Here is a 16,065-nt window from a genome sequence, read left to right on the forward strand (position 1 = left end):
AACGTGGACATGAATGACACTATACCTAAACAAACCAGTTGATGTTTCCTGATGGAGGGTGGTGTGTGGGGTTCTAGTGGAAGTTGCTGAGAGAGTGGTGTGATGTGTGTTGGTGGAAGGTGGTACAAAATGTTGAGGAGTTGTGTGAAATACTCGAGGTTGGTGTTAAGGGTACCGTTTGGTGTGATAAGAGAGCAAGTTATAAAACATGTCTTCTTTCTGTCTTTTTCCTAGAACTGAGGCCATGCCAATCACTTCCCCAAACCCTTTTGATGAGGAGAGGCCCTTGGACCGTCCATCTCCCGAAGGTGGCAATCCATTCTTGGAAGATGAATCAGAAGGTAAAAGAGAGCCACTGGGTTCAGATGCAAAGCGCAGAGGAACACTGGAAAAAATTGTCGGTCTTTCACCATTCTGGAAAAGCGGAAAAAACTTTCTGGGGGTCCTAGCAGCCCCTGAGAAGAAGCGCGGAAGGCGCAAGTCAGAAGATGTGAGTATTTTATCACAGGTTCGTAAAAAAGATGGGGCAGAAGAGGACTGTGGTGTCCACGGAAGTGGAGTCAAGCGCCTCTCTTTTCTTTGGCTTGGTCCTGGGGGAGGCAACTTAGGAAACCGCTCACAAAGAGAGTCCATGGTGGAAGTGGTGCCAGAGAGGTGTGAGGTGCCCCGTGAACCAGAAAAGATTCGGGAACCCCTTTCAGGTGAGTCAGTGTATTTTTATGGCATTATCTTCTCAGATCTTATGACATTCATTCCAAAATGTAGAGTTGGAGGAGTAATTGTGATGGGGCTCTTTCGCTAGGAACAAAATAACCGCAACCTGTATAGTGGGGTATCGACCGTAGCTTGATACTATGGAGACTGTCAGGTACAACAAGATACATAGACAGATAGATAGACATGTTCTGTCAAAGGACGTTCCCATTTCCGCTCAATAGTCTGGTATAAACTGGACAACAGGAAGGAACATGCACCACCATGTTTAGAAGAGGTTTGTAGCCATAACACATCACCCATCCAATCACTCTTGTGAGGGGCATGTGACTGGCACAACCATCACACCCCCTACTAGATTAAAGTGCTAAAGGGGAGTTACCAAATTCAAAGCAGCAAATGTAATGAATCCTTCGCTCAATCATACACAAAGACCCACAAAATACTAGCTACACAGATAAAGTAAATTCAGAATATACCGGTAGTTACTGTCCCTACAGCTACTTAAAGGGAACCTGAAGCGAGAAGTAAATGGTGGCTGCCATATTTATTTCCTTTTAAACAATACCAGTTGCCTGGCAGCCCTGCTGATCTATTTGGCTGCAGTAGTGTCTGAATCCCTCCAGAAACAAGCATGCAGCTAATCTTGTCAGATCTGACAAAAATGTCAGAATCACCTGATCTGCTGCATGCTTGTTCAGGGTCTGTGGGTAAAAGTATTAGGGGCAGAGGATTAGCAGGACAGCCAGGCAATTGGTATTGTTTACAAGTAAATAAATATGGCGGCCTCCATATCCCTCTCACTTCAGGTGTCCTTTAAAAGTCAGATATTAGTTTACACCTCTATGCATGATTCTGTGTAGTCAAATACACTGATGAAGAAGCTCCACTGGATCCGTATGTGTACCAGTACAGTAGTCCCCTTCTATTTGCAACCATCCTCCTTAGGTCTTTGGAGACTTTGCAGTCCCTTGTGGGGTTCATTAGCTTCTGTGCATGGAATGTGAATCAGATGGATATCTCATTTTATCTTCTGCACTTTGTTCTCCTATTCCTACTCTTTTGGTGTGCATTGCAGTCCGTATTCTCCTACCTGGCTCTCATGGTGGCCTCCTTCTTCGTGTGCACATCCATGTCCCGTAGTTAGTGCTCACATGACATCAGGGCATCCCTGACTGGGAGTTTGGTGGAAGCAGGGGAAGGTCTAGGTGAGCAAGGCAGGAAGAAGCAGGACTGTACTACACACTGAGACAAGGTGCTGCAACAACACTTGCTTCCTGCACACTTTTGTAGGCAATCAAGCAAGCTCTGGAAAGGGGGGATCCTGTATTGGAGGGAGGGAGGAAGGTCTCGATGTATACTTTGCAGCCTTTGGGTAAAATGCAATGCTGAGCAACTTCCTTGGCCACTAGGGGTCTCTAGAATGCCTCCAAAGTTACAGATTTACTGAAGCTGGGCTGCAGATTACCAGAGATCCAGTAATTCTAATTCAGCTACAATTGCCAGCTTTAAAGAGACACTGAAGCGAAAAAAAAATTATGATATTATGATTTTTATGTGTAGTACAGCTAAGAAATAAAACATTAAGATCAGATCCATCAGTCTAATTGTTTCCAGTACAGGAAGAGTTTGGAAACTCCAGTTGTTATCTCTATACAAAAAAGCCATTACGCTCTACGACTTTCAAAGTCGTGGAGAGGGCTGTTTTCTGACTTTTATTATCTCAACTGTTCCTGAACTATTTACTTTTTCTCTGCCAGAGGAGAGGTCATTAGTTCACAGACTGCTCTGAAAGAATCATTTTGAATGCTGAGTGTTGTGTAATCTGCACATATTATAGAATGATGCAATGTTAGAAAAAACACTGTACCTGAAAATAAAAATATGAGAATATTTTCTTTGCTGCTAATCTTCTAGTAATTATTCATAGTACACAACCAATTCACTATATCATATTTTTTTTTTCGCTTCAGTGTCTCTTTAAAGGATACCTGAGCTGTAATATATTTACAAAACGGTGGGAGCAGGCGTGTATTGGAAGCAGTCCTCCTGACCACCGCTGCCCCCGTTCTCCTCTGTCCCCCTCTGTTCTTTCCAACAGATGGGGGCCACTTCCTAGTTGGCGAGGCCGGCGAGTAGTGCACAGGCGCTTGCCTGGCAGCGCACCTCCTTAACTGCTTCCCGTTTCAGGACGTAGATTCTAACCCTTAATTAGTGCTGCAGTAGGTTTTAGGACGTAGAATCTACATCCGCCATTGAAAAAATTGCTGTCTGTCGCCACGTGTGCACGTAATCGTGCATGTTCTTGCGCGTGCACGGTCTTGTGCTAAAGTAAGTGAATGATTGTTGATGGCAAATAGCAACAATCATTCAACAAAGTTAGGCAAAAAAAAAAAAAAATTTGAAATAAAATAAAAAGTGTTTTGTTTTATATCCCCAGTTACGTACGTTTTTACCCCAGCCAAGCCTATTAACCCCTTTTTAACCATCCCCTGGACCCCGATCACATTTCATATCATGTGATCAGGGCCCAGAAGACCTGTCGGAAGTTCACAGCCGCTGCTGTGGGTGGAGGAATAACCGATCCAGTCATCTGGACAGGTAACTGTAACAGCTCCCTGCCCACTCTGCATGGCTGTGCTAGGCAGCCGAGTTTAGCCAACTGCCCTGGCACAAGTTGTCTCAAACGAGTTGACTCGTGCAGGGCTGTTAAAAGGTTAAGGTAGAGTGACCAGACGTCCCGGATTGCCCGGGACGCGTCCCGGATTCGGGGTCCGCTGTCCCAGGCTTAATGAGGTCCCGGGAAACGTCCCGCTTTCAGCAGCGGGACGTCCCGACCTCGGGACTCTGGCCACTCTCTCCTCAATGAACTGGCAGCGGCGTCTATAGACGCCGTGCCAGTTCATTGCCCGCAGCCCCGCTCCAGCCTCCTCTTCCGGTGTCTGTTTCCGTCACCGGCAGAGCAGAGCAGGGCTACGGCAAGATGGCTGCCGAAGCCCTGTACTGGAGACCTATTTGTGTCTCCAGTACAGGGCTTCAGGCGCCATCTTGCCGTAGCCCTGTCAGCGCGGGAGACTGCAGGAGAAGTAAGACGGTCCCAGGAGCAGCGCGCCAGAGGCCGGAGACTTCTGCCAGGTGAGTAAATGCTTTCTTTTCCAGGTGAAATGTTTGCCCGCATTGTTTCTTTTCCAGGTGAAATGTTTGCCCGCATTGTTTCTTTTCCAGGTGAAATGTTTGCCCGCATGGTTTCTTTTCCAGGTGAAATGTTTGCCCGCATTGTTTCTTTTCCAGGTGAAATGTTTGCCCGCATTGTTTCTTTTCCAGGTGAAATGTTTGCCCGCATGGTTTCTTTTCCAGGTGAAATGTTTGCCCGCATTGTTTCTTTTCCAGGTGAAATGTTTGCCCGCATTGTTTCTTTTCAAGGTGAAATGTTTGCCCGCATCGTTTCTTTTCCAGGTGAAATGTTTGCCCGCATTGTTTCTTTTCCAGGTGAAATGTTTGCCCGCATTGTTTCTTTTCCAGGTGAAATGTTTGCCCGCATTGTTTCTTTTCCGGTGAAATGTTTGCCCGCATTGTTTTTTTTCCGGTGAAATGATTGCCCGCATTGTTTCTTTTCTGGTGAAATGTTTGCCCGCAGTGCGTTTCTTTTCCGGTGAAATGTTTGCCCGCAGTGCGTTTCTTTTCCGGTGAAAGGTTTGCCCGCATTGCGTTTCTTTTCTGGTGAAATGTTTGCCCGCAGTGCGTTTCTTTTCTGGTGAAATGTTTGCCCGCATTGCGTTTCTTTTCTGGTGAAATGTTTGCCCGCAGTGCGTTTCTTTTCTGGTGAAATGTTTGCCCGCATTGCGTTTCTTTTCTGGTGAAATGTTTGCCCGCATTGCGTTTCTTTTCTGGTGAAATGTTTGCCCGCATTGCGTTTCTTTTCTGGTGAAATGTTTGCCCGCATTGCGTTTCTTTTCTGGTGAAATGTTTCCCCGCATTGCGTTTCTTTTGTACTGACATGTTGCCCGCATTGCGTTTATTTTGTACTGACATGTTGCCCGCATTGCATTTATTTTGTACTGACATGTTGCCCGCATTGCGTTTATTTTTTACTGACATGTTTGCCCGCATTGCGTTTACTTTGTACTGACATGTTTGCCCGCATTGCATTTATTTTATACTGACATGTTGCCCGCATTGCGGTTATTTTATACTGACATGTTGCCCGCATTGCGTTTATTTTCTGGTGTCCGGGGTAACTGTTACTGCATTTATTATTTAATGGTCATAGATGGCTATGTTTGCTGCTTTGTGGTTATGGTATACTATTAGCATCACACAGTTTCTGCACACCCATGATGCAAAGTCTCGTTTGTCCACATCATGGCGTAAACACTGCTTTCTTATGCCTCGCTGTTACATCATTACGTTAGCTCCGCCCATACAATGTCATGGTCACGCCCATTTTTCACCGCGGCGCGCGCGCCCCCCCCCCCCCCCCAGTCTTCGTCGCGCTGCCCCCCCCAAGGTTGGACCCACAAAAATCTGGTCACTCTAGTTAAGGACTGGCGATTGTTGTTGTTTTTTTTCCTGAGTGCTCAGTGTTTTGTTGTAGGGGAAATGTCATAGGGGTTTGGGTTATGATTAAAGTGAACAGCGAGTAGAACGCCAGCGCATACCACTAAGGCTGCATCTGAAATGACCACCAGCTCAGTGTGTAGCACCTATATAGACTTTCTACACACTTCGCATTCAATTCAGATGCAAATCATATGCAAATCTGCTACTACTTATCATGCAAACAGGAAACTCAGGAGGAGGGGCTGGGAGCAGCTAACCTGACAGTTACATGACAGTTACATTTATGATTAAAGTGAACCTGAGGTGAGAGTGATATGTAGGCTGCCATATTTATTTCCTTTTAAGCAATACCAGTTGCCTGGCTGTACTGCTGACCCTCTGTCTCTAATATATTTAGCCATAGCCCCTGAACAAGCATGCAGCAGACCAGGTGTTTCTGACATTATTGTCACATCTGACAAGATTAGCTGCATGCTTGTTTCTGGTGTGATTCAGACACTACTGCAGTCAAATAGATCAGCAAGGCTGCCAGGCAACTTGAATTGTTTAAAAGGAAATAAATACGGCAGCCTCCCTATCACTCTTATCTGTGGTTCACTTTAAATTAAGGGGGTTAATGGTTAATGCTGGGCATTAGTGTTTACGATTAGTGCCATGCTAGGTATATTTTCATTGTTATGGTCGGGGGTTAAGTTTATGGTTTATGGCTAGTAGTTAGCATTAGACGATAAAGTCCCTTCACTGACTCCTTGTCCCCCTCAGAATTACATTTATTACAAATTCATCCACCACACCTCTCTGTTGTACATCTCGGACCTTGTCCTGAGATACTTTCTTCGCTCCCCCAACACTCTACAGATGTCAACCCCTCGCATCACTTGCTGAACTCGCAAGGTTCCAGAACTTCTCCAGAGCAGCCCCTACTCTATGGAACTCCCTCCCACCATAAGGCATGCCCATACCTTTAAAGGGAACCTAAACTGAGAGGGATATGGATGTTTCCTTTTATACAATACCAGTTGCCTGGCAGTCCTGCTGCTCTATTTCACTGCAGTAGTGGCTGAATCACACACCTGAAACAAGCATGCAGCTAATCCAGTCTGACTTCAGTCAGAGCACCTGATCTGCATGCTTGTTGAGGGCCTGTGGCAGAAAGTATTAGAGACACAGGATCAGCAGGAGAGTCGGGCAACTGGTATTATTTTAAAAGCAAAAATCCACATCCTTCTCAGTTTAGGTTCCCTTTAAAGAGACTCTGTAGCCTCTGAAAATGACAAATTTTTTTAGCCAGCCTTGTTAAGTATTAGCTGAGCCGCCGCTATCCCGTGGCAAAAAGAGGCTTTAATCACCCCCAAAGCCCGGGGAAAATTGCGGGGCTCCTTCCTGTTGGAGGCAGAGCTTTCAGCTGCAGCTCTGCCTCCATTCACTTCTATCTCCTGCGGATCTCCAGCCTCCTCCCGCTCCTTTCAGTCTTCTTTCACTGAGAGAGGCGGGGAGGAGGCTGGAGATCGGCGGGAGATAGACGCAAATGGAGACAGAGCTGCACCTGAAAGCTCTGCCTCCCCGGGCAGCAAAATCCACGACCAAGAAAGTCGCAGATTTTTGCCCCGGTGTTTGGGGGTGATTAGGGCTTGTTTTGCCGCGGGATAGCGGCGGTTCAGCTAATACATTAGTGCTTAACAAGACTGCCTAATAAAAAGGGTCATTTTCAGAGGCTTCAGAGTCTCTTTAAAGAGGATCTGTAACATGAAAAGATCCCCTGGGGGGTACTCACCTCGGGTGGGGGAAGCCTCCGGATCCTAATGAGGCTTCCCACGCCGTCCTCCATCCATCAGGGGTCTCACTGCAGCCCTCCGTAGAGTCCGTGCAGCGGTGACATCAATATTTACCTTCCTGGCTCCTGCGCAGGCGCTCTGACGGCTGTCGGCTCCGAACTACACGGAAATACCCGATCGCCGTCGGATCTGCTCTACTGCGCAGGCGCAAGTTTCCTGCGCCTGCGCAGTAGAGCGGACCCGAATAAGATCGGGTATTTCTGTGTAGTTCGGAACGGAAAGCCGCCACAGCGCCCCCGCTGGAGCCAGCAAAGGTAAATATTGAACTGACAGTCGGCACAGTCGCCGGCTGTTCGGAGGGCTGCGGCGAGACCCCCGTGGGACAGAGGACGGCGTGGGAAGCCTCATTAGGATCCGGAGGCTTCCCCCACCCGAGGTGAGTACCCCCCAGGGGATCTTTTTAATGTTACAGAGTCTCTTTAAAGCAGATATCCAGCCTGCAAGTTAAAATCCAGCAGCCTTCCTGTAAAATAAAGTTGTAGTCACCTGCGCTGCCTTCTCCCTCAAAGCCGTCCCGAAGACCCTGAATCACCCGACTTCTGGCACGTGTTTATTGTTACGTCACTACTTTGTGTACCATTATTTATCGCTGTAATGACCCTGTGTAACTTTGTTCATTGTTGAAATGCCTCCATCTTGGATTCCTGCGTAATATGTTAGTGCTTTATATAATGGCTGGATAGTGTACTGGTTAAGGGCTCTGCCTCTGACACAGGAGTTCAAAACTGAGCTCTTCCTGTTCAGTAAGCCAGCGCCTATTCAGTAAGGAGACCTTGGACAAGACCCCCTAACACTGCTACTGCCTATAGAGTGCACCCTAGTGGTTGCAGCTCAAGCACTTTGAGTCTGCCAGGAGAAAAGTGCAATATAAATGTTATTTGTCTTGTCTATACCTAAAGTTTATCCTCTATAATAAAACCCGTGTCCCAGCGTGTGCTGTCTCTGTGTAGCTGGGTCCGTGCTTTTTGCTACTGCGCATGTGCACAGCACGGACCCAGCCTCACAGAGACAGGGCAGGGACGGGGCCAGGGAGGCAGGCAGGCGGGCGTGTGAGCAGGCGGCTGGGTGTGCGTGCGGCGGGTGCGCGCTCGCATGTTGGGTGCATGTTAGGCATGTACTGCGTGTGCACAGTACATGCGGTGGCGAGAAACACAGACCATAGAGCCCGTTTGAAAACGGGCTTGGGTCTGCTAGTTAATAATAATAATGTTGTTATAATAATGGGAAGATAAGCATGAGGGCTTTGGTTAGTGGTACATGCTTGCGGCCGGGTTATGGCCATCATTATAGAAATCACTGGGGTCATGTGTTTGTAGAGTTAAAGGGGAACTGAAGAGAGGTTTATGGAGGCTGTCATGTTTATTTCCTTTTAGACAATACCAGTTGCCTGGCAGCCCTGCTCATCCTCTGCCTCTAATACTATTAGCCATAGCCCCTGAACAAGCATGCAGCAGATCCGGTGTTTCAGTGGTTCAGACTTATAAGTCTGATCTGACAAGACTAGCTGCATGCTTGTTTCTGGTTTAAATCAGATACTACTGCAGAGAAATAGACCAGCAGGGCTGCCAGGCAACTGGTATTGATTAAGGCTGCTTGCACACCAAGACGTTACAGCCGCGTTAGACTGTTTGCACATGCGCAGTGGGGGGCGGAGAGGAGGCGGGGAGAGCCAGCTACAGTAGCCGCGCACATGGCTACTTAATATTCACTGCACTGGCGGCAGCTGATTGGCCGGCGGGACCACGTGATGCGGAGTGTCTCGCTCCGCATCACGTGGTCCCGCTGGCCAATCAGCGCCACTCTGGGAGACATTATAGGAATCGAGCCGCCGAACGCGGCTCACTCTACCGTCGGCTTTTGCAGCACCATACGTTGTGTTAGGTGCACGTTATGCGACCTTAACGTGGCACCTAACACAACGTCTTGGTGTGCAAGAAGCCTAAAAGGAAATAAACAGGACAGCCTCCATATACCTCTCTCTTCAGTTCCCCTTTAAGTTGGCGGTTATGGGTTAACGTGTTATTTGAGAAGTTTTACAAGTAAGCTTTAGTTTTGTGGTCAGTAATATTGCAAAGGTCAGGGTGTAATAGTACCAATCTGGGGACAGTGGTTTGGTTCATGATAGAGGAAAGGGTAAAAGAAGGCATAACAAACATTTTCTGATAAAACATCACAAATGCCGCCAGTAATTTTCTGTGGTCTGTTTCCAGTTCTAGAGATTCTTCATCTGATCCAGCAGAGGGAGCTGCGTTCCGCTGACCAGCATATCATGGAGCTAGAAGCTGAGTGCGATGGACAATCCAATCTGGTGGGATTGAAGAGTCCAGGCAGGCAAGCCAAGGATGTGACTCTGCTCTACGAGGCCCTGATTAAGGAGATGTGGGCTGTGGTGGAAGAGTCTATGAACAATAAAGGGAAACACCTAAAACTTAATGAAGTCATTGGGGTTATCCAGCAGGAGGAAGCTCGGTCGGGACCTAAGAACATGAGAGGCCAGTGGGTGGAGGCCGTTGGTCACAGTGTACAGCAGCGACTAAAAAATAATCTGGAGGGTAAAATGGGCTCCCTACCGTCTCAAGCTGACAGAGTAAAGAGGACAGTTCTGGAAGACCTGACAACAGTCAAGAACCATCTGGTGAGAATGGTGGGAGGTTGGATGGGGTGTGGTCTACATTGTCCAAGGAAGTGGCAGTTGTAGGGCAGGTCTTGTATGAGTGTCCAGCCAGACTGGAACAGGAGTCATATGTGGAAATTACCCTGCTCTAACCACATGCAACATGTCTGTTACGATTTATACTCATGGAGAACTTGCCTTCTACTTGCTGAGGTTGGAGATCACTGGAGAAGAGTCTATTAGATGGCATAAACCTACTAGGCTTGACTAGGTCATCTCAGAAGATAGCATGAGTGGTATTCCACTGAGCTTTCAGCTATCCTCTCTATGGTCTAGAATGGCCCAGACCTGGGTTGCAAACTTTTGCCACATAAGAGCAGTTTTCATTTACATTTTTTTTTAATCTAGCCCAGGTTTGCTAGGCCAGCTCATGTTCTGCATGTGCTCTTCAATCTTAGATAATTGGTGTCTCTGTGTGTCTCCTGTGAAGCTACCAGCTTCTTCCATCCATCAACAGGACAGGGGGAGGATCATGGGCATAACAATAGCTCCCATGACAGTGGTGTGGCCTGGCGGCTAAAGAGCCAGTCACTCTCTCTCCTCCCTTTATGCAGAGCAGCGCAGCACATCCATACATATATCGTCACGGCTCCACTTCCTCCTCTTCACTCTACAGAGCATCAGCATGCACCAGTGTTCCTCTGTGATGTCGCGTCATTGGAAAGCTGGTGCACGCTGTTGTGCTGCAGAGTGAAGAGAAGGGAACAGAGCCGTGGCCACGTAAATATGTGTACGCTGCGCTCCTCTCATTAAGGTGGACCTGGGTGGTCACAGAGGAAGGCCTCACTTAGGGGAGGGCAGATTTTTTAAGCATTAGGCCCATAAGGTTTTTAAAGGTTTTTTTTTTTTGGGGGGGGGGGGGGATTGGTTTCCCATGCACCCTAGTTACACCCCTGCGGACGATGCTTGACTAGCTTGGAGAAACACAGACTTATCCTTCAGTCAGATAATTTATGTCATATCTAAAGGCCACCAAGTATACAGTATATGGAATTAGTAGTGTGTATCCCGATAAAGGATAAAAGCAAGGGGAAATTTACTTGGTCAAGTGACCAGGGCCGGTTCTCTCATGAAGCAAGGTGAAGCTTTTGCACCAGGCGCAGAGATTACAGGGGCAGCAGTGTGTTTACACTAACAGCATGCAGTCAGAGTAGGAGGAGAAGTGAGAGGTGAGCAACGTGAAGAGGTCATTATTAGGGAAAAGCAGCTTGTTGTGCTGTGTGAGGAGTCTGACAGTGAGTGAGGAGGGGGAGGCAGGAGAGCATCATTGGTGAAAAGCAGCTTGCTGTGCTGCGTGAGGAGTCTGACAGTGAGTGAGGAGGAGGGGAGGCAGGAGAGCAGCATTGGGGAAAAGCAGCTTGTTGTGCTGTGTGAGGAGTCTGACAGTGAGTGAGGAGGGGGAGGCAGGTGAGCAGCATTGGGGAAAAGCAGCTTGTTGTGCTGTGTGAGGAGTGTGACAGTGAGTGAGGAGTGGGGAGGCAGGAGGTCATCATTGGGGAAAAGCAGCTTGTTGTGCTGTGTGAGAAGTGTGACAGTGAGTGAGGAGGGGGAGACAGGAGAGCAACAGTGTTTCATACAGTCAGATAATTTATGTCATATCTAAAGGCCACCAAGTATACAGTATATGAAATAAGTCGTGTGTATCGAGATAAAGGATAAAAGCAAGAGGAAATGTACTTGGTCCAGTGACAGTTAGAGAAGGTCAAAGAGATGCAAATAATTTTGGCTTGGTGCAAATGTATTACAACTTGTTGGATCAATTCCACTTCTTGTTGATTTTGATTGGCCCACTTCTAAGCTGCAAATTTGCATGCAAGTCAAAATGATTAGCATCTCAATAACCATCTGTAGTAACAGTCTGTGGCCTGATAGCTAAAGCTCACAAGAAGAGTCATCGATCCTCCCTGAGCAGTAGAGATGCTCTTTACTGTTTAGGGAGGATCAATGACACCATGCTGGTGGCCAGCCGTCAACATGACCACTATTGGGTGCTTTCATCTTTTAAAAAGCACACCTGTCCCCAAGCAAAGCCACCTAAGGTAAGCACAAAGGTATGTTCATACTGGATGCACAAACTTCTTTCTATGCATTGTTCCTCCAGTCCCTGCTATCACGCCTTGATAAAGTTTGACTTTTGGCTGAAGTCAAATTTTCCAACAGGACTAGGTAGGGTTGCTTTGATGTTCCCGCCTATCATCCTCCCATTGCACCTCATCACTCCCCTTAAAAGATACCTGAGGTGGGGTGAAAATTTGGCTTTCACTTACCCGGGGCTTCTTCCAGTATCCCACAGTCTTGAAGGTCTCTTGGTGTCCTCATGGTCCCCTACCTTGGTCCGCTGTCAGCTCAGGCTTATGGCGCATGTGTAGTCTTAGTGGTGTGCCTCCTCAATCGAGCTCTCTCTGACGGGAAGATTCTGTGCATGTGAAGTTACAAGTCTTGGCAAACTGTGCATGTGCAGAATGCTGCTGCCGACAGGAGCGTGACTGAGGAGGTGCCCTGCAGAGTTAGTGCATGCACTGTAGAGCACGACCCAACTGGGTCACGGTGGACCAACTGAGGGGACTGGGAAGACCTTCAAAACTATGGGAAGGCTGGAAGAAGCTCCAGGTAAGCTAAAGCTAGCTTTTTTTTTTTTTACGCACCCTTGGGCTTCCTTCAAGAGAAGGAAATGAGAGGGTGATAGGAGGGAACATTGCGGTAAGCTTGCCTCATCTTATCTGAAAATGTGACTTTAGCCAAAAAGCAAACTTTTAAATTGATTACGGGTGAAAACAAGAAGAATGGACAACACACATAGGAATGTGGATCCAGCATGAACTCACCTCTGTGCTTATCCTTACCTTGCTCTACCTCACGATTAATTATCAATACTGTTATCCGTTAATTATACAGCACTAACGTATTACCACTTATCAGAGTTTGGAAAGGACAGAGGGTGGAAATGTATCTACTAGAGTCTCCATTATTTTAAAGATACGGGTAAAACTCGAAAAATTATAATATTGTGCAAAAGTCTATTTATCTCAGTAATATTAATAAATGCGTTGGAGGAATTAGCTGATTAGAGTCTGACACTTTGAGCCGAGAATACTAAACATTTTCACAATAGTCTAATGGTCTGAGATTTTGATTTTGGGGTTCTCATAAGCTGTAAGCCATAATCATCAAAATTATAACAAATAAAGGCTTGAAATATCTCGCCTTCCATGTAATGAGTCTATTTGACAGATTACTTTCACCTTTTAAGTTGAATTTACTGAAATAAATGGACTTTTGCACGATATTCACATTTTTTGAGTTTCACCTGTAGGCACCTGAGTGTGATAAAATGGTGAGGGCTTGGTCACACTATGATCACTTTTCGATTCTGAAAAGCGCTTTAAAGAGACACTGAAGCGAAAAAAAAATTATGATATTATGATTTGTATGTGTAGTACAGATAAGAAATAAAACATTAAGATCAGATACATCAGTCTAATTGTTTCCAGTACAGGAAGAGTTAAGAAACTCCAGTTGTTATCTCTATGCAAAAAAGCCATTAATCTCTGCAACTTTTAAAGTCATGGAGAGGGCTGTTATCTGACTTTTATTATCTCAACTGTAAGTGAACTAATTACTTTTTCTCTGCCAGAGGAGAGGTCATTAGTTCACAGACTGCTCTGAAAGAATCATTTTGAATGCTGAGTGTTGTGTAATCTGCACATATTATAGAATGATGCAATGTTAGAAAAAACACTATATACCTGAAAATAAAAATATGAGAATATTTTCTTTGCTGCTAATCTTCTAGTAATTATTCATAGTACACAACCAATTCATTATATCATATATATTTTTTTCGCTTCAGTGTCTCTTTAAAAGCGCTTGTGCAATGTTATGCAGGAGAACAGAGGCGCCAAAAGGATAAAAGGAAGCTAAATGAGCTTAAAAACCAAATTGTTGGTAAATAGAGGAGGTAGTGGTGGACTTACCTCCTCCAAGTAGACACCCAACGACTGTAGTAAAGATAGTCAATACATTTTATTTATGAACTCCAAATATGCAACGCGTTTTGCAGGTTTGATCCCACTTCATCAGGCAATAACAACGGAGCAATAGCATATGTGGTCATATGTGGTCAGTAGACCACCACAGAGGTGCCTGGCTCTTCTACTGACCACATATGCTATTGCTCCATTTACCAAGAATTTGTTTTTTAAGCTCATTTAGCTTCCTTTTATCCTTTCGGCGCCTCTGTTCTCCTGCATAATATTGAGTCCACCCTGGGGGGAGGGTTGAACCCCCTTTTTTCTCTACAGAGAGCGACTTCTTATTCCTGAGTGGTGTCAGGAAAATCTCCCCACCTGCCTTTACAGTGGTTGAGTAATGGTAACCCTGGTTTGTGAGTATTAATATTTACTCTATCTAGTAACCAATTACCAGTACATATTACACTATTGGGGCTCTTGGTGTTCCTTGTTTTTAGCTTGAGCAATGTTGCTCTATGTGAGTGTTCTCACGAGAGCGACGAGCTTTCTCTCCCATCACAAACACAGGTCCTGCGCTAGGAAAAGCACTAGGAACAGCGATTTTCTGAGCGCTTTTCTTCAGAAAGTAAATTACAGCTATTCAGTTCCAGGTCAAAGAGTTCACTTCCTGTTTGTCTGCAGGAAGAAAAGCTCAAATCGCCTAACAAAAGCGCTTCTAAAAATTGGACGTCACTCGGAAAGCGCTGGAAAAAGCGCTTTGCGTTGGCGATTTATAATGTGAACTAGGCCTTAAAAATGTTAAATCCTTATTCAGAGGAACTTCCACCATGTTTAAACTACTCAATTGTGAGTAGGGATGATCAATGAGATGCAAATTGTTCTGAAATTATGCATATTTTTATGCAAACCCAGGTTTAAATTTATTGGTCCATTAAAGTGAATGGGAACTGCATTTAAAAAAATGAGACAGATACTTACCCAAGGAGCGGGAAGGCTCTGGGTCCTATAGAGCCTTCCCGCTCCTCTCCTGGTCCCCTCGCTCCAGTGCTGGCTCGCCCGGTAGCAGTATTTGACTAAATTAGTCAAATACTGCTTTATCAGAATCAATTTATTATTTTCGCCAAGTAAGTTTGCACCTACAAGGAATTTGTCTTGGCAGTTGCTTAACAAACACAAACAAAAACAATACAAGGACAGACAGTGTGAATATTACAAGTCAAGGACATTATGCAAGTATAGTGGCAGTAAGCAATGTGAGAATTGTTCATGTTTAGTTCTGTGCTGATTACTTTCAGTCACTTTATCTGGCCGAAGGAGGCTTCAGAAGTCTTCAGGGAGCCCGAGTGCTCCTGAAGAAGGGCGGCCCTGTACTGTGCCTGCGCCAGCACGCTCTCTTGCACGCTCACGCCTGTGCATTATGGAGCCGCACGTCTTCAGGAGGACACAGCTCCGAAGACTTCCAAATACCCTTTCGGTGGGGGATTGAAACGGGGGGGGGGGGGGGGAGCCAGCACAGGATAGAGAGCACCGAGAGAGGAGACAGAAGGCTCTATATGATCCAGAGCCTTCCCTCTCCTTAGGTAAGTATTTGCTTCATTTTTTCAAAAATGCGGTTCCCATTCACTTTAACAAGCTGCATACATTTGCATAAAAGTTTGCATACATTTGCATTAACAATTTGCATATATGTGATCATCCCTATAAGTGAGCGAACACAAAAGTCTTCATTCACACTAAACATTTTGCAGCATTAAAACCCATCTAAAGTCAAAAAAAAAAAAAAACTAAACTACAGTAAGGCTTTGTTCACATCTAAAATCGAAATCGCTGACGGCAGCGATTTTCTTTTTTTTTTTGCCTTTTGTTTCCCCCTCCCGGCGCTCCACTGCGTGCTACGATTTTGTACAAAGCGCTTTTGCAGAGCAATACCGTTTTTTCACTTCCTGACGTCAGTCAGGAAGTGAACTCTTTCACCGGGAAATGAATAAATACAATGTATTTATTCATAAAAGCGCGACCGCAATCACCGGATAAAGAAATTTGTGAGCGTTTTGCGTTTTTCTTACACCTTCCATTGTAGCAATCGCCCCAAAAATGGTACATGCAGCGCTTTGCTGAGCGGAATATGGACGAAACGCGGTGACATGAACTATCTTATAAGGATTCATTGCACTAGCAAGGGCGATGGACTGTTAGGTAAGACATAATTTGGCTGCCAGCTATTGCTGGTGGCTGAATTGTGCTTTTTTATCGTAATTTGGGGGCTGTCTTGACGGTGCCCAAATTATTGATTTAGCACCACTATAGTCGT

At 45.8% G+C, this 16,065-nt stretch overlaps 2 protein-coding genes across 2 annotated transcripts in view; one reads left to right on the forward strand and one right to left on the reverse strand.

The window, feature by feature from the left end:
- The window catches only part of LOC137528659 (RNA-binding protein Nova-2-like), a 271,521-nt gene that overhangs the window by 148,976 nt on the left and 106,480 nt on the right, over positions 1 to 16,065 (reverse strand). The gene's annotated exons all lie outside the window — the stretch shown is intronic.
- The window catches only part of EXOC3L2 (exocyst complex component 3 like 2), a 69,910-nt gene that overhangs the window by 17,743 nt on the left and 36,102 nt on the right, over positions 1 to 16,065 (forward strand). The window contains exons 2-3 of the mRNA XM_068249270.1: positions 235 to 701; positions 9,320 to 9,744. Of these exons, the coding sequence (XP_068105371.1) occupies positions 245 to 701; positions 9,320 to 9,744 (882 nt within the window). The 5' untranslated portion in view covers positions 235 to 244. The remainder of the gene's footprint in view (positions 1 to 234; positions 702 to 9,319; positions 9,745 to 16,065) is intronic.

The sequence above is a fragment of the Hyperolius riggenbachi genome, chromosome 8 (genome assembly GCF_040937935.1).
Source record: "Hyperolius riggenbachi isolate aHypRig1 chromosome 8, aHypRig1.pri, whole genome shotgun sequence".
Taxonomy (NCBI): Eukaryota; Metazoa; Chordata; class Amphibia; order Anura; family Hyperoliidae; genus Hyperolius; species Hyperolius riggenbachi.